The sequence below is a fragment of the Phyllobates terribilis genome, unplaced genomic scaffold (assembly GCF_046119375.1).
Source record: "Phyllobates terribilis strain yellow unplaced genomic scaffold, ASM4611937v1 Scaffold_11__3_contigs__length_659146591, whole genome shotgun sequence".
Taxonomy (NCBI): Eukaryota; Metazoa; Chordata; class Amphibia; order Anura; family Dendrobatidae; genus Phyllobates; species Phyllobates terribilis.
This window is the reverse complement of record NW_027362771.1, coordinates 140,449,001-140,475,090: the sequence shown is the minus strand read 5'-3', so window position 1 is coordinate 140,475,090 and position 26,090 is coordinate 140,449,001. Positions and strand designations below refer to the sequence as shown.

General features: G+C 44.9%; 1 protein-coding gene across 2 annotated transcripts in view; it reads left to right on the top strand.

Moving 5' to 3' along the window:
• Nucleotides 1-26,090, top strand: part of CEP290 (centrosomal protein 290) — a 227,368-nt gene that overhangs the window by 64,634 nt on the left and 136,644 nt on the right. For both annotated transcript variants that reach the window (XM_073651634.1, XM_073651633.1), the window contains exons 22-25: nucleotides 15,873-15,988; nucleotides 20,770-20,872; nucleotides 23,985-24,215; nucleotides 24,356-24,529. In XM_073651634.1, the coding sequence (XP_073507735.1) occupies nucleotides 15,873-15,988; nucleotides 20,770-20,872; nucleotides 23,985-24,215; nucleotides 24,356-24,529 (624 nt within the window). The remainder of the gene's footprint in view (nucleotides 1-15,872; nucleotides 15,989-20,769; nucleotides 20,873-23,984; nucleotides 24,216-24,355; nucleotides 24,530-26,090) is intronic.

The window sequence follows — 26,090 nt, the reverse complement described above, 5'->3', positions numbered from 1 at the left end:
CACCCCTCCCTTGGCGGATCTGCATTACCCTTTGAGAGAGGTCCCTGCAGAACCCTGCCGGCCCCGGGGGATGAGGGATGCTTCCCTGGCGGGGACGCAAACCGCGCATCTGGGGTCACTGCGTTCTCCGCCCTGGGGGGAAGCTTGGGCACAGCGCCACAAATCCCTGGGGGTCCCTGTGGCGCTCAGCTGGGTGAGTACTCAGCATGTTAATGTGTTTTGAGTGCCGCTGCTACATGTATTCAGGTGGTGACTTGTGTTTTTTTGTCCGCAGGTGGATGCCTGCAGGACATGGAAGCGGGGCGGAGAGCGGAGGAGTCGCGCGCGCTTTTTTTGAAGCCGGCGGGGGGCGTGGCTTCGCGCCTTCCCGGTCTTTCGCGTGCAGGAAGCGCTCTGAGCACGCGTTTTCTCCTGCCCCTCCTCTTCCGGCTTCTCTCTCCTCACAGCGCGGCGGCCATTACTGAACGGCTTCCATCGGGCTCCTCACTCTCCTCTCCTCCCGACAGACCGAAGGAACACTGCACCGCGGCCAGCTGGGTGAGTCGCTTCTGCCTGTCAGGGCAGAAGCTTAACCCCTCACCCCCTCAGCGCAGGGCACCTTTCTGAGGCACAATAAGGTGGCAGACTGTGCTGTCCTGCAGCTATTACCTCATATAGAGGTTCCTTTTTTTGTCTGGGGCTCGCACATCCTTTTCATTTCACAGAGGTTGTGGGGAGTCTGCGACATTAACCCCTTATTAGGCGGTTATCCCTTAATTGGGGGTCAGCTGGGGTAGCTCTCTATTTAAGAACTTTAACCCTTCAGCTTTCTTTTAAGAAACCACACTGTCCTACTTACTGACAGGTTTAACCTGCCATATACTGTGTGAGGGCATGTCAGATCAGGGTCCAGGAGGTGCGGACCATCTCCCAGGTCCGCTACAGGATCAGTCTCGCGTGTCTGACACGCAGGAGTCCTCGACGGCGTCAAGCGCAGCGGTCGGGGGTTTCGGTGATGGGGCAGTGGTCAAAATGGAGGCCCTCACTCGTTCTATTGATGGCCTGTCTGACCTTCTAGGTTATTGGGTGTCAGCTAGATCCTCTCATGGCAGGAAGCGCCACAGGCCGGTACTGCCCTCCCCGCGCAGCGACTCGGAGATCTCTGTTATGGAGGGTTCCCCTTCAAGCTCAGATGGGGAGATGTCCGATTCGGATAAGGAGGATCGGCAGGGGCACTCTGCCTCTTTTTTGGGCCGTGCAGAGGCTTTTATTGGAGCCATGAGGGAGGCGTTACAGTTTCCGGAGGAGGTAACTAGACGTCCTGGTAAGTCGGCCCGGATGTTTCAGGAGTCGCATAGGTCGCGCTTGGCATTACCATCTCTGGATGAGCTTAATGGGGCAGTGGAGAAGGAACGCCTGTGTCCAGATAAACGTTTTCAGGGGACACGGTTTTTTGAGGCGAAATCCATCTACGAGGCCGCGGGTCATGGATTCAGAGCGGTGCTAGGATCCATGTGTGCTTGTAAAGCTTCCCTAAGCTGGTTGGACCGTCTACGGACGGCGTGGCAGGATGGATCCCCGCTATCCGAGGTGGATGGGTTTTTCAAGTTGTTGGAGCATGCGGCCCGATATGGCAGTGATGCAGGTTTGGATACCGCGTCACTGCTGTCCAGGGCGCAATCCTCGGCGGTCACAGTCAGAAGAGCACTGTGGCTCAGACAGTGGACCGGGGACGCGGTTTCCAAGCAAGGTTTGCTATCTTTAGCTTACAAGGGTGGTCAGTTATTTGGATCTGACCTCACGGAGCTGATTGTCAAGGCAAAGGCAAAAGAAGCGGCCTTACCACAGCGAAGAACTGTGGCTTCTGCGTCGGGCAGGCCTAGTGCCGGTAGTAGTCGGCGGCCCTTTCGGTCCAGGGGACGGTCCGGTCAGCCCTCTTGGGGATCGGGTCGTCCCTCTTTTTCAGGAAAAAAGGCTTCTCAGAAATCCCGCACTCCCTGGAAACAGAGCTTCCGTCAAGACAAGCGGGAAGCTGACAAAAAGCCCGCTAAGGCGGACTGACGCCAGGTTTTCACTGGAGGGCTCTCGAGTGGGGGGTCGCCTGCTCCAATTCGAATCGACTTGGGCGTCCCGCGTTTCGGACGCCTGGGTGACGCGGGTTGTGTCAGCAGGCTACTTCATAGAGTTTCTTTCTCGACCCCCGGACAGGTTTTGCCGATCTCGCATTCCGTCAGAGCCCGAGCTAGTTGCCGCTCTACGGCAGGAGGTCGATTCCCTTCTGCTGAAGGGTGTGGTGGTACCGGTTCCGCCGGAGGACCGGGGAAGAGGGTTTTATTCAAACCTCTTTGTGGTCCCCAAAAAGGAGGACAAATTTCGCCCCATTCTGGATCTCAAAAGATTGAATCGGCATGTCCGCACCCGGAAATTCCGCATGGAGTCGCTTCGCTCGGTTGTGGCGGCCCTGTCACAGAACGACTTTTTGGTGTCAATCGACATTCGCGACGCTTATTTGCATGTTCCCGTCGGAAGGGCCCACCAACGCTTCCTTCGTTTTGCCATAGGTCAGGACCATTTCCAGTTTGTGGCCCTACCATTTGGGTTGGCCTCGGCGCCCAGAATTTTTACAAAAATTCTGGCACCTCTCATGGCGATCCTTCGAAGACAGGGGGTTACGGTTCTTCCCTACCTGGACGACCTTTTGATTGTGGCGTCCTCAAAGGAGGAGGCGGTGACGGCTCGCAATCTATCCCTTCAGCTCCTGGAGGACTTCGGGTGGCTGGTCAATTGGAAGAAGTCGTCTCTGGAACCGTCGCAGTCAATCCTGTTTTTGGGGATGCATTTCGACACGGTACGAGCAGTGGTGTCCCTGCCTCCAGACAAGCAAGCAGGTCTTCTTCGACATGTACAGGTTATGAAGTCTTCGACAGCAATGTCCCTTCGAAGGTGTATGCGCCTTTTGGGTTTGATGGTGGCGTCAATGGAGGCACTTCCGTTTGCCCAATTTCATTCCAGGACTCTCCAAATGCTCATTCTGAACCGTTGGGATCGATCACAGGCTTCGCTGGATCGCAGTGTCATCATCTCCCACAGGGTGCGAGAGTCTCTAGAATGGTGGTTACGTCCGGAAGCGTTATCCCTGGGGAAGTCCTTCCTCCTTCCGAGGTGGTCGGTCATAACCACCGATGCCAGCCTGTCAGGCTGGGGGGGTGTCTGGAACGATCTCTGGATTCAGGGAGTATGGTCGTCGGAAGAGTCTGTCCTGCCGATCAACATCCTGGAATTGAGGGCGATTTTCCTTTGCCTCCAACACTGGACGGTCCCTTTAAACGGTCTGCCAGTCCGAGTGCAGACAAACAACGCGACGGCGGTCGCGTATATCAACCATCAAGGTGGAACGAGGAGCTCCAGGCTCATGATGGAAGTGTCTCGGATCCTGGTATGGGCCGAGGCCAAGGTGCCAGCCTTCTCTGCGATTCACATTCCGGGAGTTCAGAATATCACGGCGGACTTCCTCAGTCGCGAGAAGGTGGATCCCGGAGAATGGAGTCTTCACCCAGAAATTTTTGCACAGCTGTGCTCCCGTTGGGGAACTCCTCAAGTGGATTTGATGGCATCAAGGGTCAACACCAAGTTACCGACGTTCATGTCCAGGTACAAGGACCCAAAGGCTGTGGCGGTGGATGCTCTGGTGGCTCCGTGGGACCAATTCGAGCTAATCTGTGTGTTCCCGCCGATATCCTTACTTCCTCTGGTGTTGCGTCGGATCAGACTGGAAAGAGTCCCGGCTATGTTAGTAGCCCCAGACTGGCCAAGGAGGACGTGGTTCTCGACGCTGGTGTCGCTTCTGGCTGCGCCTCCACTTCCTCTCCCTCTTCGCCCGGACCTGTTAACCCAAGGGCCCGTTCGTCATCCGGACCTGAAGTCTCTGCGTTTGACGGCGTGGCTCTTGAGACCGAAATCTTGACTCGTCAAGGTTTTTCATCCGAAGTGATTGCCACTCTGCGAGCTGCCAGGGGTCCTGCCACTACTAGGATCTATCACAAGACTTGGGAGGCCTTCTTTCATGGTGTTCGGGTTCTTCAAGGAACCCGAGGATTTTTTCCATTCCCAATTTGTTGGCCTTTTTGCAGTATGGCCTGGACAAGGGTTTGGCAGTTAGCACTCTGAGGGGTCAGGTTTCTGCTTTGTCCTTGCTGTTTCGGAAGGCTATCGCCTCGCGTAGGGACGTTCGTTCCTTTTTTCGCGGGGTAACCCGTCAGTTTCCGCCGCGGAAGGCGCTTGTGTCCCCTTGGCGGCTCAATCTGGTCTTGGAGGCTCTTCAACATGGGCCTTTTGAGCCTATGGACTCCGTTAGCCTTTCTTTGCTTTCTTGGAAGGTTGCCTTTTTAGTGGCAGTCACCTCTTTGAGAAGGGTTTCTGAACTGGCGACTCTTTCTTGCTCGCCTCCTTTTCTGGAGTTTCTCCCGGATCGCGTGGTGCTTCGCACACGGGGCGACTTTCTACCTAAGGTGGTGTCACAATTTCATGTTAACCAGGATATTGTGTTGCCCTCGCTCTGTCCGGAACCGAGGAATGCGAAGGAACGGGCCTTGCACTCATTGGATTTAGTGCGGGCTTTGAAGTTCTATTTGTCTATTACTCAAGGTTTTCGGAAATCGGACTCTCTGTGATTCCAGCAGGTCGTCGGCGTGGTCAACGAGCTTCCAAGGACACTATAGCTCGATGGATTCGGTCGGCCATTTTAGAGGCTTACCGACTCAAGGGCGAATCTTGTCCAATTAAGATTCGAGCTCACTCCACGAGAGCTGTGGGTTCGTCGTGGGCTTTTCATCAAGGGGCCTCGGCAGCTCAACTCTGCCGGGCGGCTACCTGGCGCTCCGTCCACACTTTTACAAAGTTTTATAAGGTGGACGTCAGTGCTTCCGCTGATGCAGCCTTAGGACGTAGGGTCCTGCAGGCGGCTGTAGTTTAAGTTATCGTTAACTTGTATTTAGCGCTAGTTGCGCATTTTTCTAGGTTGTTGGGATTCTGCCTCTGTTGGTTTTTTCCCACCCTTAATTTTTGGACTGCTTTGGGACGTCCCACTAGTAATGACTGTGTCTCCCTTCCTTCCATCTGCTGCTGAAAGACGGATTTTGGTAAGACCTTACCTGTAAAATCCTTTTCAGCGAAGGAAGGAAGGGAGACACAGCTCCCTCCCATGGCAGAAGTGTGTTGTTGTGTTTTCAGATGCAGCGTGACCCTTCTCTGATAGCGATTATCTGGGCTGAGGTCGGCGCGCTAAGGCTCTGTTCCAGCATTGCCAGCTCATCGCAGTGGTCAGGTCCAGTGAGTAGTACCTGGCACTGTGTGGTTTTTCTGTTATATGCATAACCTGTCTCTTGTTTTTTCTCTGAAGTTCTTCAGAAGGGGTTATGTTGCTCCGCTGGTGATATTTGCTCTTCCTTAGCTTGTGTACGGACTGGAGAGCTGGAGGGGCCGGACACCACTCTTTTTTAATCTGAGGTGTTCTATCCTATGTGGGCTCCGCCTACCCACTAGTAATGACTGTGTCTCCCTTCCTTCCTTCGCTGAAAAGGATTTTACAGGTAAGGTCTTACCAAAATCCGTCTTTTCCCCCACGTATGGGGTATTAGCATACTCAGGAGAAATTGCACAACCATTTTTCGGGTCCAATTTCTCCTGTTACCCATGTGAAAATAAGACAAATTGGGGCTAAAGTAAAATTTTAGTGAAATAAAGTTAAATGTTAATTTTTTCCTTTCACATTCCATTAATTCCTGTGAAGCACCTGAAGGGTTAATAAACTTCTTGAATGTGGTTTTGAGCACCTTGAGGGGTGCAGTTTTTAGAATGGTGTCACTTTTGGGTATTTTCTGTCATAAAAACCCCTCAAAGTGACTTCAAATGTGATGTGGTCCCTAAAAAAATGGTTTTGTAAATTTTGTTGGAAAAATGTGAAATCGCTGGTCAACTTTTAACCCTTACAACTTCCAAACAAAAAAAAAAAAAATTGTTTAAAAAATTGTTCTGATTTAACGTAGACATGTGAGAAATGTTATTTATTAACTGTTTAGTGTGACATATCTCTCTGATTTAAGGGCATAAGAATTCAAAGTTTGAAAATCGCGAAATTTTCTAAATTTTCTCCAAATTTTCATTTTTCTTCACAAATAAATGCAAGTCAGATCGAAGAAATGTTATCACTATCATCAAGCACAATATGTCACGGAAAAAACAATCTCAGAATCAGGGGAATCCGTTGAAGCGTTCCAGAGTTATTACCTCATAAAGTGACACTGGTCAAATTGTAAAAATTGGCCTGGTCATTAACGTACAAACAGCCTTCGAGGGTAAAAGGGTTAAACAGGTATCTGTGTTTTCCTCTGGTTGCACAGCACAGAAAAAAACTAAAACATAAACACAAAATCCCTAGCCTTGTCCAGTCGCTAACTAACGTATTTTTCAGACTATAAGACGCACCTAGGTTTTAGAGGAGTAAAATAGGAAAAAAATGTAAGCAAAAAATGTGGTCATGATGCACTGTTATGGGGGAGGGGGTCTGCTGCTGACACTGGTATTGGGGTAATGTCCCCCAATTCTGTTATTATCCTGGTATGTATGGCCCCTCCTTCCTGGTATACGTGGCCCTCAGCCCCATCTTGGTATACGTGGCCCTCATCCCCAACCTGGTATTCATGGCACCCCTTGATCCCCCATCCTGGTATGCATGGCACCCCTTGATCCTCCATCCTGGTATGCATGGCACCCCTTGATCCTCCATCCTGGTATGCATGGCACCCCTTGATTCTGGTATGCATGGCACCCCTTGATCCTGGTATGCATGGCACCCCTTGATCCTGGTATGCTTGGCACCCCTTGATCCTGGTATGCTTGGCACCCCTTGATCCTGGTATGCATGGCACCCCTTGATCCTGGTATGCATGGTACCCCTTGATTTCCCTCATCATGGCATGCATGGCACCCCTTGATCCCCCATCCTAGAATGCATGGTACCCCTTGATCCTCCATCCTGGTATGCATGGCACCCCTTGATCCTGGTATGCATGGCACCCCTTGATCCTGGTATGCATGGTACCCCTTGATCCCCCATCCTGGTATACATGGCACCCCTTGATTCTGGTATGCATGGCACCCCTTGATCCTGGTATGCATGGTACCCCTTGATCCTGGTATGCTTGGCACCCCTTGATCCCCCATCTTGGTATGCATGGCACCCCTTGATCCCCCATCCTGGTATGCATGGCACCCCTTGATCCCCCATCCTGGTATGCATGGCACCCCTTGATCTTGGTATGCATGGTACCCCTTGATATTGCTATGCATGGCATCCCTTGATATTGCTATGCATGGCACCCCTTGATCCTGGTATGCATGGCACCCCTTGATCCTGGTATGCATGGCACCCCTTGATCCCCCATCCTGATATGCATGGCACCCCTTGATTCCTCCATCCTTGTATGCATGGTACCCTTTGATCCTGGTATGCCTGGCACCCCTCTTCCTGGTATGCCTGGCACCCCTTGATCCTGGTATGCTTGGCACCCCTCCATCCTGGTATGCCTGGCACCCCTTGATCCCCCATCCTATTATGTATGGCACCCCTTGATCCTGGTATGCTTGGCACCCCTCCATCCTGGTATGCATGGCACCCCTTGATCTTGGTATGCATGGTACCCCTTGATCTTGGTATGCATGGCACCCCTTGATCCTGGTATGCATGGCACCCCTTGATCCTGGTATGCATGGCACCCCTTGATCCTGGTATGATTGGCACACCTTGATCCTGGTATGCATGGCACCCCTTGATCCCCCATCCTGGTATGCATGGCACCCCTTGATTCCTCCATCCTTGTATGCATGGTACCCTTTGATCCTGGTATGCATGGCACCCCTCTTCCTGGTATGCCTGGCACCCCTTGATCCTGGTATGCTTGGCACCCCTCCATCCTGGTATGTCTGGCACCCCTTGATCCCCCATCCTATTATGTACGGCACCCCTTGATCCTGGTATGCATGGCACCCCTCCATCCTGGTATTCATGGGCACCCGTTGATCCCCCATCCTGGTATGCATTGCACCCCTCCATCCTGGTATGCATTGCACCCCTCCATCCTGGTATGCATGACACCCCTCCATCCTGGTATGCATGGCACCCCTTGATCCTGGTATGCATGGCACCCCTCATCCTGGTATGCTTTGCACCCCTCACCCAGATCCCCATCACGCTGCCCACAAAAAAAAATAAACAATCATACTCCCCTGCGTCTCGCTTTTGCTGCCGACACTCTCACTGTGTGAGCCGTGCATGGCGTCCCTGCCATGCACCCTCACACAGTGAAGTGCTGTGCCGGAATAGTCACTGCTCCCCACGCCAGGACTGTGCATGGGGAACAGTGACCATTTACTCTCTTCAATAGCGCGCACAATGTAGCCACAGCGCGGCTCCTGCTGCGCTCGGCGGTCAGCGTGTCCGCTATTAAAGACCATGAATATTCACTACAACTCATGGGAGTGGGTTGTAGCCAATATTCATAAGCTTTAATAGCGGGCACACAGACCGCCGGCCGCAGCAGGACCCACGCTGCTTCTGCAGTGTGCGCCCTATTAAGGAAAATGAATATTACCTGCTCCCCATGCCCATGGGCGTGGGGAGCAGGGAATATTCATTTTCTTTAGCAGCGGGCACAGCGTAGGCGGCTGCTGCCTCCTGTGCCCCTCTCCTCCTCTGCTACCGCTCCCCTCCAGGCCCCCACCACCCACAGCCACAGAACATACAGTACAGACCAAAAGTTTGGACACACCTCATTTAAAGATTTTTCTGTATTTTCATGACTTTGAAAATTGTACATTCACACTGAAGGCATCAAAACTATGAATTAACACATGTGGAATTATATACTTAACAAAAAAGTGTGAAACAACTGAAAATATGTCTTATATTCTAGGTTCTTCAAAGTAGCCACCTTTTGCTTTGATGACTGCTTTGCACACTCTTGGCATTCTCTTGATGAGCTCCAAGAGGTAGTCACCGGAAATGGTCTTCCAACAATCTTGAAGGAGTTCCCAGAGATGCTTAGCACTTGTTGGCCCTTTTGCCTTCACTCTGCGGTCCAGCTCACCCCAAACCATCTCGATTGGGTTCAGGTCTGGTGACTGTGGAGGCCAGGTCATCTGGCGTAGCACCCCATCACTCTCCTTCTTGGTCAAATAGCCCTTACACAGCCTGGAGGTGTGTTTGGGGTCATTGTCCTGTTGAAAAATAAATGATGGTCCAACTAAACGCAAACCGGATGGAATAGCATGCCGCTGCAAGATGCTGTGGTAGCCATGCTGGTTCAGTATGCCTTCAATTTTGAATAAATCCCCAACAGTGTCACCAGCAAAGCACCCCAACACCATCACACCTCCTCCTCCATGCTTCACGGTGGGAACCAGGCATGTAAAGTCCATCCGTTCACCTTTTCTGCGTCGCATAAAGACACGGTGGTTGGAACCAAAGATCTCAAATTTGGACTCATCAGACCAAAACACAGATTTCCACTGGTCTAATGTCCATTCCTTGTGTTCTTTAGCCCAAACAAGTCTCTTCTGCTTGTTGCCTGTCCTTAGCAGTGGTTTCCTAGCAGCTATTTTACCATGAAGGCCTGCTGCACATAGTCTCCTCTTAACAGTTGTTGAAGAGATGTGTCTGCTGCTAGAACACTGTGTGGCATTGACCTGGTCTCTAATATGAGCTGCTGTTAACCTGCGATTTCTGAGGCTGGTGACTCGGATAAACTTATCCTCAGAAGCAGAGGTGACTCTTGGTCTTCCTTTCCTGGGGCGGTCCTCATGTGAGCCAATTTCTTTGTAGCGCTTGATGGTTTTTGCAGCTGCACTTGGGGACGCTTTCAAAGTTTGCCCAATTTTTCGGACTGACTGACCTTCATTTCTTAAAGTAATGATGGCCACTCGTTTTTCTTTACTTAGCTGCTTTTTTCTTGCCATAATACAAATTCTAACAGTCTATTCAGTAGGACTATCAGCTGTGTATCCACCAGACTTCTGCACAACACAACTGATGGCCCCAACCCCATTTATAAGGCAAGAAATCCCACTTATTAAACCTGACTGGGCACACCTGTGAAGTGAAAACCATTTCCGGTGACTACCTCTTGAAGCTCATCAAGAGAATGCCAAGAGTGTGCAAAGCAGTCATCAAATCAAAAGGTGGCTACTTTGAAGAACCTAGAATATAAGACATTTTTTCAGTTGTTTCACACGTTTTTGTTAAGTATATAATTCCACGTGTGTTAATTCATAGTTTTGATGCCTTCAGTGTGAATATACAATTTTCATAGTCCTGAAAATACAGAAAATTCTTTAAATGAGAAGGTGTGTCCAAACTTTTGGTCTGCACTGTATGTTCTGACTAAAAGACGCACCCCCGACTTTCCTCCAAAATTTTGGAGGCAAAAAGTGTGTCTTATAGTCCAAAAAATATGGTAAATAATATGTCCTTAACTACTCAGACTCGGCTGAACTAGTCCCAGTCCAGTCACACAAAACAACCGTTGTCAATAGCAACTGATACTTGCCGTTGTGAAGCACACGACCTGTGCAGTCTCCTCTCATAGAGATGTATCCTTTCTTCCTCCCCATGCTGGGAGACTAAGGTGAACTCATAGCCTGGTTATATGCATAGCTAGCCAGGTGTACCTCATCAGTACCTGTAGTGCTAGATTTAAAGGGGTATTCACATCTCCAAGATCCTATCCCAATATGTAGTAGGTGTAATAATAATAATATTAGCAAATACCCCCAATTAGAAATGTAGAATAGTATTTATGATTCGCTATCTCTCTTATCACATGTGCAGGCATTACAGGACCTTAGGTATCCATGGTTATGACCACTAGCAACTAACTAACTGTGACTTTATCAGTGGACGTAACCATGGATACCTAAGGTCCTGCAATGCCTGCACATGAGGAAAGAGAAATAGCGAATCATAAATACTATACTACATTTCTAATTGGGGTATTTGCTAATATTATTATTATTACACTTTCTACATATTGGGATAGGATCCTGGAGATGGGAATACCCCTTTAACTTTATCCTACCCGGCTTTCCACTGGATATAACAAGAATCTGAGAGAAACATAGACCCCCTCAATAACTTGATCATGCAGTAGACTATAATTTATTGTATATTAATTTTTATCTATTAATAATGATTAGAATTAAATGGAATCTGTTACCAGGTTTTTCTCACACAGCGATGTGTCACTTACTAGGTGGCTTTCTATAGTTTCAATAAAATCACTGTTTTATCAGCAGCAGATTATGACTAAAGGACTAGTAAACCTGCTGCTATGAAATCCTCCATATTCATGAACCCCGTATAACCCCACCACTGATTGGCAGCTTTTTGCCTATGCACAGTGTACACAATCAGTGCTGTGGGCGGGATTATACAGAACTCTGAATTCAGAGAACTGGTAGATCTGCCGCAGATAAAGCAATGATTTTATCAAAACTGAAGCAAGCAGCTTAGTATGTGGCTAATCATTAGAATCAGGGTCTCTGCCTCTACATTATGCTACTCTCGATTTGGAATCTGTCACCAGATTTTCACAACCCCATCTAAGACTATTGACTAGCTAGTAATGCTAATACATGTTACAGCAAGGCTTAAAGTAACATATTTTATTATCAATTGCAAGTAACATATAAAATACTGCTATTTATGAAGTTTATAAATCTTACTGTTTTTGTTATTCAGCCATAAGTATAGAGGTACCTTGATAAACAGTCTCTCCACTCAGTTTGATGCCCCCACTGCTCCACATACAGTATAATACCCCCACATCTCCCCCACACACAGTAAAGTGCCCCCCACAATCTCCTCATGTACACAGTATGATGCCCCAAAAGCTCAAAACACAGTATGATGCCCCCACTGCCCCTCACACACAATATGATACCCTCACTGCCCCCCACGCAGAGTATAATATCCCACACACAAACACTGTATTATGCGCCCACAGCCCCCTCTCCACCCACATAGTATGGTGTCCCCACAGCTCCCCAAGCAGAATGATCCCCACAAGTACTGTCTGACAAAAAAAATAATACCTGTCTCTCCCCATTCGCCTAATGCACTGCTCCACTCTGTGCAGTACATGGACTGAGATTCTGTGCTGGAGGTACAATTTAGTGACATTCCTACTGCACTGACACTCAGACGCATAGGCGAATGGTGGAATAGGGAACCAATGACTTCTGTTCCACCATGGTATTCAGATGTATTTACATTCTGGGGCTGCAGATAAGTTGAAATCGAGATGCCAGGCATGTGGGTACTATGGTATGGGAGGTGGCAATTTAGGTCCTCCATCGTATCCAGGACGTTTGCTGTCCTGTTCTGTGGATGGACAGGAACTGCCAAAGGGGCAGATGTGGCCCATGCACTGCAGTTTGCCCAGGTCTGCTCCATTTGTATCCTGGTTAGCGTTTTCTGAAGTGCATCTTATACTTTATTATAACACGCACAACTTCATAACATAGGAGTTATCTCATTGCATATCTACTACTATATTTCCTTCTATGTCAGAATCACTGGGTGGATCAGAGAAACGCAGTATTATTATTTATTATTATAGCGCCATTTATTCCATGGCTCTTTACATGTGAAAAAAGGGGTATACATAGCAAAAACACAATAATCTTGAACAAAACGAGTGAGCGACTGGTACAGGAGGAGAGAGGACCCTGCCCGCAAGGGCTCACAGTCTACAAGGGATGGGTGAGAATACAGTAGGTAAGGATAGAGATGGTCGTTCAGCGGTAAGGTGGAGCGAGGGTTACTGCAGTTTGTAGGCTTGTCGGAAGAGGTAGGTCTTCAGGTTCCTTTTGAAGGTTTCCACGGTCGGCGAGAGTCTGATATAATGGGGTAGAGAGTTCCAGAGTAGGGGCGATGCACGGGAGAAATTTTGTATGCGATTGTGGGAAGAGGAGATAAGAGTAGAGAAGGAGATCTTGTGAAGATCGGAGGTTGCGTGTAGGTAAGTACCAGGAGACTAGGTCACAGATGTATGGGGGAGACAGGTTGTGCATGGCTTTGTATGCCAGGGTAACGGTCTTGAACTTTAGTCTCTGGGCTATGGGGGGAGCCAGTGCAGGGATTGACAGAGGGGAGAGGCTGCCAGAGAATCACGAGGGGACAGGTGGAATAGTCAGGCAGCTGAGTTTAGGATAGATTGGAGGGGTGCAAAAGTGTTCGAAGGGAGGCCACAGAGCAGGAGGTTGCAGTAGTCGAGGCGGGAGATGATGAGGGCATGCACTAGTGTTTTTGCTGAGGAATGTGCGGATCCTGGAGATATTTTTGAGTTGGAGTCGGCAGGAAGTGGAAAGTGTTTGGATATGTGGTTTGAAGGAGAGATCAGAGTCCAGGGTTACCCCGAGGCAGCAAGCTTGTGTTACTGGAGAAAGTGGGCAGTCATTAACTGTGATGGATAGGTCAGATGGGGGGGTTGAGTGAGGTGGGGGAAAGATGATGAGTTCGGTTTTATCCATGTTCAATTTTAGAAATCTAGCAGAGAAGAAGGATGAAATAGCAAACAGACATTGTGGGATTCTGGTTAGTAAGGAGTTGATATCGGGTCCAGAGAGGTAGATCTGTGTGTCATCAGCATAGAGGTGATACTGAAAGCCATGAGAGCTGTCCCAGGCCAAAGGTGTAAATGGAGAAGAGCAGGGGCACTATAACTGAGCCTTGGGGGACACCGACAGATAGGGCGCGAGATGAAGCGGTGGTGTGTGAGTGGGAGAATCTGAATGTCCAGTCTGTTAGGTATGAGGAGATCCAAGATAGGGCCAAGTCTGTGATGCCAAGAGATGAGAGAGTCTGTAGTAATAGTAAGAGGGAATGGTCCACCGTGTCAAAGACAGATGACAGGTCCAGGAGTAGGAGGATGGAGTAGTGTCGTTTGGATTTGACTTCAGCAAAGCACTTGAAAAAGTATCTCACACCATCCTTATTGAAAAAATGACCAACTATGGAATAGACAAGGTAACAGTTAGGTGGATTCATAACTGGCTTAGTGATCGGACCCAAAGAGTGGTCGTAAATGGCTTCACATCCAGTTGGAAGAATGTCTCAATTGGGGTACCACAGGGCTCTGTCCTGGGCCCTGTGTTGTCTAACATCTTTATCAATGATTTAGATGAAGGAATTGAGGGTAAGCTGATTAAATTTGCTGATGACACAAAGCTAGAAGGGATAGCTAATAGTAGAAAAGAGAGTGAGGATTCAAAAAAGATCCACACTGGAACATCATATACAGAATGGGAGGAATAGGGCTAAGCAACAGCACATGTGAAAAAGACTTAGGTATACTAATAGATCCCAGACTGAACATGAGTCAACAGTGTCATGCATTAGCAAAATAGGCAAATACAATTCTGGGATGTATTAACAGAAGCATACAGTCTAGATCACGTGAAGTCATTATTGCACTTTACTCCTCTTTGGTCAGACCTCATCTGGAATATTGTGTCCGGTTCTGGGCATCACATTTTATAAAAGGCATCGAAAAACTGGAGCAAGTTCAGTGAAGAGCAACCAGGATGATGACCGGTCTACAAACAATGAAGAACGGTTACAGGATTTGGGAATGTTTAGCTTGCAAAAGAGAATACTGAGAGGAGACTTAATAGCTGTCTACAAATGTCTGAAGGGCTGTCACATTGTAGAAGGATCATCTTTATTCACATTTGCACAAAGATAGACTAGAAGCAATGGGATGAAACTGAATGGGAAAAGATACAGATTAGATATTAGAAAAAACTTTTTGACAGTGAGGGTGATCAATGAGTGGAACAGGCTGCCACGAGAGGTGGTGAGTTCCCCTTCAATGGAAGTCTTCTAACAGAGGCTGGACAGACATCTGTCTGAGATGGTTTAGTGAATCCTGCATTGAGCAGGGGGTTGGACACGACCCTGGAGGTCCCTTCTACCTCTAACATTCTTTTATTCTATATGCTGGTCAGCAGACCATCCTGCTCTCCAGCAACTCTAAATTCAGATTACACTGTAGCTCGTCCTGTCATTATATGAGAAGCAGGAATATAATAGACTGTTTACAACAAACCCAGCAGCTGCATGAGCAGGACTGATGAGTTTCCATCCACTTTATGCAAACTGTGAATATTTATATTCACAGACAGTAAGTAGACAGCTTGAAAGTAGTAACTGGCACAAATTTTTTAGTTGCAGAATAATTATGCTTTCTTAAAGAAGCACTACCATCATAGTTTTTACCCTCTTAATATATTGCAATAATCATATTTTATGCTTTCTAACCAGTTAATTCTTCTCTTTTTCTGCTCTTTGTAGAAACAGGAAGTCTGTTGTCCCTGCATTTATCATTCCCCTCCTGACCCACCTGCTCCCTCCTCCCCCTTCCAGGGACCTTTACAGTGACCCATGACTCATACAGGGAAAATTGACCTCTTCTTTCTACATAGAGCTCAGAAGTATTCAGCTAGTCAATTTACAATCATGTTATCTCATAGACCTAATGGAAAACAGAAGAATTATCTGGGTAGAAGGGTAAAATGAACAATTGTAAGTGCACAGCGCTATATAATATGATGACTGCAATATGTTAAGAGGATACAAATTTTGATGGGAGGAGTGCTTCTTTAAAATGTGAAAATTTCTCAAAGTGGCACATATTTTCCCTTGTACTTCTCATGTAAAGTAAGTTGCACCTGTACTGCTACAAAATATGAACAAATGCAGTGGTCTATAATGCTATTACGTTACATTTGACCTTTAAAAGAACCTAATATCCTGATCCATCCTATCTATTTTATTTTAGGAGGTCGAGTCTAAAGAAAAGTCAGTTGTGATATTGGAAGAAGCGCTAGAAGAATATAAGAGAAAGCTAGCAGTGATGCGTCATCAGCAGGGGCTCATCTACAAGGAGTATCAGAGGTAACAGATGGATCATGGACGTGATGTTTAACCGCTTCCCGATCGCCCACTGTATATAAACGTCGGCGCTGCCTGGGCTCTGTGCAGTGCCGACGTTCATAAACGGTCAGTGGTCCTGCAGCCCTCAGGACCCCCAGGGTCCTGCAAGCGCTGCTTGTGAGGTGCAGAGCGATAGCTCTGACAGGGAACATCATCGGGACCTGATTGGATCAAGTCCCAATGATGTTAACCCTTTGCTATCTTCTAGATGCCACAATCTATAGCGATCGCGGCATTTAGAAGATAGTGAGAGGAGAGGGGGTCGTCCACTTACCTCTCCGATGGCCTCCGTGATGTCTAAGAGGACCTGGCGTTGTCATGGCAGCCGGAGGTCACATGACCGCCTCTGAGTCTGCTATGTACACCTCTGAGTCTGCCATGTACGGTGGGTGTCCTGCTAGGCTCAGCCTGCAGCTGAGTCTAGCAGGAGATAATGACAGTTTTACACTGTCAGCAGAGCTCTCATGCAATGCAATACATGTCTATTGCATTAAACAACACTCACTAAGGTACTACATATTACCAACTGAGTTAAGAAGTGACGCACATATTCATTAAAAGATATATATTTTATTGTTAATAAAAAACATATAAAAAGGAAAGGATACTGAAAAAGAGCATTGGGGCTCAACCATATATATTGTCTATACAATTCACAACAGACATAATAAATGTATAACCTGATTTATCAAGATCCTTTTGAAGCTATTAGGACCAACCTCTAAAGTGATAAAAGTGCTAAAGTGTCAAAATATACTTCCATGACCATTATACATGTATAGCGCCAGAAACAAATTATTAGTTGATTACTGAATGAAAACCCACAAAATATTACTAAAGTGCATAGTGCAGAAAAGAATATATATCTCTAATATCAAAATATAGTGGGGATTTGTCCTATACATATAAAACTATTGCACTGATTGGCATCCAATTAGGAGATAATTATTCACTTCTACAGCCCGTCTCCAAAGTGCCCTGTGCAAAAAAATGTCCCATAACTGTATCAAAGGAAGATTTTGGATATATGTATAAAGCTGTTGTATTCAATGGCATCAAAACCAAAAGTAACCGAGCGCCACAACAGCTTAAATAGAGGTTATTCTAGGCAAAAGTATAGAGTCTGGAGTATTATTCACCTGTAGACCGAGGTATAACTATATGTTGGCTCCACAATGCAGCCCCGACGCGCACTTTTCGCCCTGCTTGCTTCTTCCGAGGGCGTGGGCGAAACTATATGGAGTCTAAAAAATGTTTTCAAACTGTTAAAAAAAAAAAATCACAAAATAAATAAAAATAAATAAAATATTAAACTAATAAAGCAGTATATTTATGCAAAAACAAAAAAAGTACACATATTTGGTATCGCCGCGTCCGAAACAACCCGATCTATAAAACTGTCACACTAATTAACTCCTTCAATGCACACCGTAAAAAAAAAAAACGGAGCAAAAAACTATGCTTTTTCATCATATCGCCAAACAAAAAGTGGAATAAAATGCGATCAAAAAGCCAAATGGAAATAAAAATGGTACCACTGAAAACGTCATCTTGTTCCGCAAAAGAAAAAGCCGCCATACAGCTCCATCAGCCGAAAAATAAAAAACTTATAGCTCTCAGAATAAAGCGATGAAAAAAATTATTTTTTCTATAAAATAGCTTTATTGTGTAAAAGCGCCAAAACATAAAAAAAGATATAAATGTGGTACCGCTGTAAACCTACTGACCCGAAGAATAACGCTGCCTTATCACTTTTACCACACACAGAATGCATAAAAAAAAACCTCAAAAAACAATTCCTGAATTGTTGGTTTTTGTTCATTTTACCTCCCAAAAAACGGAATAGAAAGCAATCAAAAAATGTCACGAACCCAAAAATGGTACCAATAAAAATGTCAACTTGTCCCGCAAAAAAAAAAGGCCCTCACATGACTCTGTCGGCCGAAATATGGAAAAATTATAGCTCTCAAAATATGGCGATGCAAAAACTAGATTTTGCAAAAAAAACGTTTTTTAGTGTGTGACAGCTGTCAGTCATAAAAACCCGATATGAATCTGGTATCGCTGTAATCGCACTGACCCGAAGAATAAAGTAATCTAATCGGTTATACCGCACGAGGAACGGCATAAAAAATAAATAAAACCAATTCTTCACCTGCTGCTGATTTGTTTCTTATGTCTCCCAGAGATCGCAGTAAGGCTCTGCTCACATTTATCCTGTGCTCAGCGCAGAGCACAGGATAAGAGTTTCCGTGTAAATCTCTGAAATACGTGATTGTGACAGAACCCATGATGGAAGATTTCCTGTAATGAGGCAGATATAGGCACTGAGGATGCCGTCTGGCCTGTGATCCCATGGTGTCAGGTTTTTTAGGTGTGCATAAAAGTGCGGTTAGCCACAATTTTGTGCACTTCTGAAAAAAAGGACACCGCTAAACACAGGCCAGACGGAGTCCAGAGTAACTCTGCTGCCTCATTATAGTGAATGGATCCCGCAGGGGTTTCATCTGAATTACATCACTTGGAAATTTAGATGGAAACACCGATGTAAGTGCTCAGCCTAGAGCGCCGGATAAATGTTATGTAAAATGTTCCCAATAAAAGCTTCAACTCAGTCCCCAAAAAAAGCTAGTCCCCACTCCGGTCCATTATCTATTAAAAATATAAGGGACTTCCAAGTTACTGGTAGCAGAAAGGCTCTGGAAAAGCAAAATGGCCCTTGCCCCCCAAAAGAAATTCAGAAAATGTTGTGCTCCCAAATCCAAATGCGTCCCTCCCTTCTGAGCCCCACAACGTGCCTAAACTACATTTAGGGTCCACATGTTTGGCATTCCTGTAGCGATGAGAGCTTGCCTAATTTACAGGTGCATGTCTCCAGAAGCACGAGCTGGGCACAACGTGTACTGGTCACTACAGCGTACTGGTCACTTCAACAGCAGTTTGAAATTTTCACTCAGCAACATCCACTGCTGCTTGTTTTCTGGAAAAGACCCATGGAGTCAAAATCGTCACTACACCTGTAGGTAAATCCCCAAAGGGGTATAATTTCCAAAATGGGGTCACTTGAGGGGGGATTCTGCTCTTCTAGCACTTAGGGGCTGTGTATATGGAGTCCGCAAACTATTCTACAATAATTTGCTCTCCAATTGTCAAATAGCGCTCCGTCCCTCCCGGATCTCGCCGTATGGCTAAGCGGTACGGTACTGCCACATAGGGGGTATTGCCACGTTTAGAAGAAATTGTGTGACACATTTCGGCACCATTTTTACCCATTGCCCTGTGTGAAAATGTAAAACCTGAGGGTAAAACATTTTTTTGTGGTAAAAATATAATTATGTTTTCTTCACTGCCCAATGGTATAAATTTAAAAATTAAAAAAATACTCACTACCTCCCTAGATGAATTCCTTGAGAGGTGTAGTCAACAAAATGGGGTCACTTGTGGGGGTTTCTGCTGTTTCGGCATGTCAGCGACTCTTCAAATGTGACATGGTGTCTGCAACCTATCCCAGCCAACATAGCGCTCCTTTATCTTCCGAACCCTGCCGTACACCAAAGCAGTGGTTTTCCCCCACATATGGGGTATCGGCGTACTCAGGAGAAATTGCACAACAAATTTCATGGTGCAATTTCTCCTGTTACCCTTATGATAATGCAAAATTAAGGGATGAAAAATGTGAAAATTTTATTTTTACGGCTCAATATTATAAACTTCTGTGAAGCACCTGGGGGTTCAAGGTGCTCGCCACACATCTAGATAAGTTCCCTAAGGGGTCTAGTTTCCAAAATGGTGTCACTTGTGGGGGGTTTCCACTGTTTAGGCACATCAGGGGCTCCCCAAATGCAACATGGCGTCTGCTAATTATTCAAACAAATTTTACATTCAAAAAGTCTAATGGCGCTCCTTCCCTTCCGAACCCTGCAGTGTGCCCATACAGTGGTTTTCCCTCACATATGGGGTATCAGCGTGCTCAGAAGAAATTGTGTAGTCCCTTTTTTCCTGTTACCTTTGTGAAAATAAAAAAATTGGGTCTAAAGTAACATTTTTGTAAAAAAAAAAGTTAAATGTTCATTGTTTTCTTCCACATTCCAAAAATTCCTGTGAAGCACCTGAAGGGTTAATAAAGTTCTTGAATGTGGTTTTGAGCACCTTGAGGGGTGCAGTTTTTAGAATGGTGTCACTTTTGGGTATTTTCTGTCATAAAGGCTCCTCAAAGTCACTTCAAATGTGATGTGGTCCCTAAAAAAAATGGTTTGTAAATTTTGTTGGAAAAATGAGAAATCGCTGGTCAACTTTTAACCCTTAGAACTTCCTAACAAAAAAAAATGTTGGTTCCAAAATTGTGCTGATGTAAAATAGACATGTGGGAAATGTTATTTATTAACTATTTTGTGTGACATATCTCTCTGATTTAAGGGCATGAAAATTCAAAGTTTGAAAATTTCAAAATGTTCAAAATTTTCGCCAAATTTCCTTTTTTTTCCACAAATAAACGCAAGTGATATCGAAGACATTTTACCACAATCATGAATTACAATATGTCACAAAAAAACATTCTCAGAATCAGGGGAATCCGTTGAAGCGTTCCAGAGTAATTACCTCATAAAGTGTCAGTGGTCAGAATTGAAAAAATTGAAGGTGAAAACAGGCTCTGGCGCGAAAGGGTTAAAATCCATGCATGTGTGCAAGTATGTACCGTATATGGCTGTACTTTACTAATATATATTTATTTTTTGGTGCAGTGATAGAGAGTCTTGGCAGGTGGACATAAAAAGTCTTAAGGAAGAAATTTCTAAATTAGAAGGTGAAAAAGAACAGGATACCGTACAAATAAAGGAATATATGGTAAGTGTTGTCCACTTCTGCAAATGTGCATTATGAATGATTTGTGACGGTAGTGCTTACAGTGTGCAATCATTATATCGGCACTTGTCTTATTAATTTCAATATTTCAGGAAACGTGCTTTTCTGTATACGGTGCTTATATTTCCTATTTTAGGGAGCATTGTTGTACAATATCAATGATGTTGCGTTAAAGGCAATCTGTCATTAGGACCAACCCTCCTTAGCTGTTTATATGGACATGTAGGCTATAAGAAACTGAATAAAATCTTATTCTGGAGAAATCCACATATTTCTTTTATGTAAATGAGCTGTTAAGATCTATGGGCCGGACATAGATCTCCTTGAGACTCTGCCTCCAGAGCTTATTGTAGATAAAAGGAGGCTAGATCCATAAGCTTCCATTTTGTTTTCATAGGTATCAGATTGGTAGGGGGTCCGACAACCTGCTCCCCCACTAATAAGCTGTTATCACCACCAGTAGCATCCAGATGTAAACAGGCTACAGAGCGGAACACCACAGCTCTGTCACCTTGTTTAGTGGTGACTTCTGGGTACTGCAGATCAGCTTCCGTTACTAGAGTAGGACTTGCTCAAACAATATTTTGCTAGTATTGGAAACTATTTTATGTAGAAAAAAAAATAGCAACAATCAAAACATGGCTTACATGGTACAGAATTACCGTAAGTACGGTCATCATTCACAATTACAGTACAAGTCTCATTGCTAACTACAATAAATGTGGTTACTTGGAACATTTCGTCTTAAGTCATTGAGAGAGGATACATTTGGAGAAAGACAAGGCCTAGACCTTAGGGAATTTATTATATGTTTTCTATTCTTTATGGATGTTCTTTCATATGTCATAATAATATTAAAGGAACACCAATTATAACCTAGAAACTGAACAGATCAGCAGGAAATGAACCTGTGTTCTCTGCAGGATTCCTACAAGACTCTGAGTTTTGTAGCATGAGACGTAAATTCAATGACTGCAATGAAAAATGATTTACAGTTATAAAAATATATCATTTCATTACTTCAATGATTTTTCAGCTGTTATTTTTTCACATCCCTGCAGTATACTGCCCTAAAAATCAAAATCCTTGCTGCTTCTTGTCCGTCCTAGAACAGCAAAGATAAAGAGGGCACTACCGTATGCAAGAGATCAACCTATAGCATACTGTGGTAGATCGCTCACTCAGCTGCACACGAAGGTAGACATAGGTACGCTGTCTCTTTAAAACTTCTGGTTGGTTTATTAAAATGCAGCATAAACCAACACTGAGTACAAAAAAAGAAAACCCGGCCCGCTGGGCAAAACAGGAGAACAAAAGCAAAATGTTAACACAAAAGCACAGTTTTTGTGGTAGCAGGGATTAGCCTGCTCAGAGTTCAGCAACTACACATGGTTCAGGATAGCTCCACACCATCAGATCTGGAGTTACTCTCTCCAAACCTCCTGAACACTAAATGCCTCAACAGGCTGAGTATTCAAACCCAAGACGACACCCTGAGGTGTAGATATGGTGAATGGCCTCCCACCCTTTACAATGGCCATTAACAAAAACCACTCCCTTTTAGGAGGTTTAACCCTCTCAGCAAATAACATGCTGGAGCACACTTCATTGTTTTAATTCACGGACGCTAATAACCTCTGTGAAACATAGTTTCCCTCTATCACCTTACCAGTGACTTTGTCACCAAAAAGACAACTGACAAAGAAAGGGATCACCTATAAATAATTTAATGAAAGCCAAAAACATATACCGTACATTAAAAACACTCAAAAGGCCAAATGGCTATCAAAAATATAAATCAGATAAACCCATAATAGAGTTTACATTTTCCCTGTCTGATATTTTGATAAACATGGTGACATTAGCAAGTAATGTGGCTTTAATAGAAGTGCTGGATGTTGAAAACTATAAAGAAAAGTGAAATAACTTCCTAAATGGAAAGTAAACAGGTGATACAAAGCAATGGTTTGGAAATTGCAACAACCAAAACTATCAATAGAGGATAAATTAGGGCATGAAATAATGTGCACCATAAACTAAGGTAAATTAAGAAAGATTGAAATCAAACCAAGGTAAGGTAGTAAAATAAAAACGAAAATAACCTGGTTAATTAAACATTTTAACTAAACAAGTAATACTGTGATCACAACCAGAAAAAATCCAAGTCAGCAAATATATAAACTAAAGCTTGCTTAGGAAACCTGTATCATGAAGAATGCATTGATCAGGGAAAGAGAAACCCACCCCATGCGTATCGCCACTAGAAATGTGGCTTCATCAGGGCAAACGTGCAGTGCAAATGGCTCATGACATCCTATGTATATACATGTTAATTAATTTGTTACCAGCGGTGGGAGATGGCATCATTGGAGTCAGTGTGTTAAGAACATGTGTCAGTAAAGTTGAATGAAAGTAAATAGTGCGCATCGAAAGTAAATAGTGCGCATCGGAAGTAAATAGTGCGCATCGAAAGTAAATAGTGCGCATCGAAAGTAAATAGTGCGCATCGGAAGTAATCAGGCAGGAATCAATGATAAATATTTAATTAGATGCATGTGTAGACACAGTCCTAGAGAAAGCACCTAGTGCGCATACTGGTGCACATGACTGTTTTTATCCTTTTTCTTTATGTGTATTCCAGTACAATTGTGAAAACTGGTATCTATTGTGTACGTAATCCGCGTCTGCTGTCTCAGTCGCACATGCATAATGGTGGAAGATGGAGCTGGCGGCTCCCTCCTCCACCATTGTTTTCCACGCCATCTGCATCCAGAGGATGTAGACAGCGGTGAGATTGGGTCGGTGGGCATGGGAAGGCGGTTGCATGGTGCGACCTATGGGTCCGTGTTTTCAGCCCTTCGGCTGTCTCTGTCCGCTGTCTGAACGTGGAATATGACATTCCCTAGCATTCCCTGGTTCCTCCCTTCTCAAAGATTAAATCAAAGCTGAAACTAAGAATTTTTAAGTGATAGAATCACAATGAACCTTGAAGTGAACCCTCCCATTACACATGCTCATGGTTATATGTCCCGCACTATTTGGACAAAGAATCCACAAACTAGATATAATAAATTGCTTCTATTTTACACCACAGAATTTGGTAGAAACGCTCAAGATGGCGCCAGATGAAATAAAAAAACTTCTGTCGGAAAACTTCAGAAAAATGACTGTTCTGCGGGTGAATGAGAAGTCGCTGACCAGGAGGTACACTACGTTATTGGAAATGGAGCAGCATTTGCGGAAAGAAAATGATAAACTGAGGAGTGAAGTGTCTGATATGGAGGTCGCTGTGGGAGAAAGGATTGGCTATCTGCAGAGATATAAGGTAATGGAGAGCATCTCCAAATCTATATGGCTTTAACCAGATCAGCCTAAACTCTGAGGATATAGTGGGAGTATGCATATTCCTGTAGGATATAGGCTCCCACAGCGGGGAGTTTGGTAACTTTTCTCTCTTTTGTACAGGATATTGCGGCTTTTAAAGTGGCATCGTTACAAAAAGCTCTGGATGGCAGCATTCCCTTATCGGAGCTCGGAACGGCCAACAAGCAGTATAACGAGCTCACTGCCAAGTACCGGGACATGCTGCAGAAGGATAATTGGCTCGTACAAAGGACTGCTAACCTGGAGCACTTGGAGGTATAGTCTATGGATGTGCTGCTGGGAATCCGTCTCTGAAGGGAAAGAAAGCAGATGATTCTGTAAAAGCCTAGACAGTACAATGATTTCTCCAAACATTGGAAATGAAGTTTAGAAATGCTAAGGTTTTGTTAACTATAGAATAGCACATAAGTATTCTTTCCAGTTAGAAAAGGCCTGATAGTCTCATTATAAATCAATAGGAGTACAAAATAGCTACATTTAAAGGGGTTTACCGCATCCAGCGCTGAGTTTGCTTCTGTTCCCAATGTCTTATTGTTTGCAGTGCTGAAGTCATGCAACAGCTGCTCTTGCTCATGCTGTCTATTCCGGGCAATGTCGCTGAGCTCACTGATTGTCTGCAGTGCTATAGAGATGACATCAGCACTGCAGACGATAACCGACACCATATCTAATATGGGTTCCATAAAAAGAGCTTGAACGGAATACTAACAAAGTGGACCTTGTATCACTTCGGTACATGAGATTGTGACTGACTGCAGCCATGACTAGAAGGAGGATCCCTACTGAAGAAGGATTTTTTTTTATTGAATTCAACAGGTACTGTCTCAACTCTTGCAACCAAACTATTGGTGACTTAGACAACCAAAATTGTATCAATTAAAGTATTTTATCACGAATGCCAGGAAAGTTCCTGAAGCATATGTTAAGCAGATCCATAGATCCCAGTTAGGCCTCAATTCAGTAGAATATGTCTTTCTGGGTTTATTTAATAGGGCAGCTCGTTGTTCAGTTTTATATAGTTCACTTTAGTGGAGAGCTCATGGTACCAGGGCTGCGCTTGCGGAAATGAGGAATCCTCAACGGTATAACATGAAGGTTTTATTACTCCAACACTGTCGCCTTTTTCAAGGTAAAAAAACAAATGACATTACACCAAAACGCGTTGGTGTCCTAAAAACCTTCATTTTATTCTATCGAGGATTCTTCTTTTTTGCAAGTGCAACCCACATACTGTGGTCTCTCCATTAAAGTGAATTTCTATCTGGAAGATTTTTTCCTCCCACGACCTTCAGTTAACCGCATGCTTTGTGAGCTTTCACGACATAGGCATCTAGTGAAAGGAAAAAAATGCATGTGAAAAGAGCTCATCTGTATGACTGATGGAAAGCAGGGACTTGCAGCTTTGTACCCAAGACTGGCCATCAACTTTAAAAAGACAGTCCGCAGTCGCTCTGTGTGATCGCAGTCTGCTTAATCGTGACAGTAGCGAATGTGCGCACTGCACACTGTCACGATTCGGCAGTCTGTAATCATCTACAGACTTTTCTTTTTAGCTTGTAAAGAAAATTGACTGTAATATGACATCAGCATAGGATTTTGCACTTGGGCTGTGTTCACATTGGCTTTATGGCATCCATATATAACAGAAACCACGGTTATTGATTAGTTTTCCCATGAATCCATACTGTCCTAAAAAAATTATTTGATAGGTTTCAATGTAATCTCCTGACAATTAAAGAGGATATGTTATTGCATTACCAAATGAATTCTTAAAAGAGTTGTCCTTTTAAAGATTTACTGCACCAAAGGGTTGCAG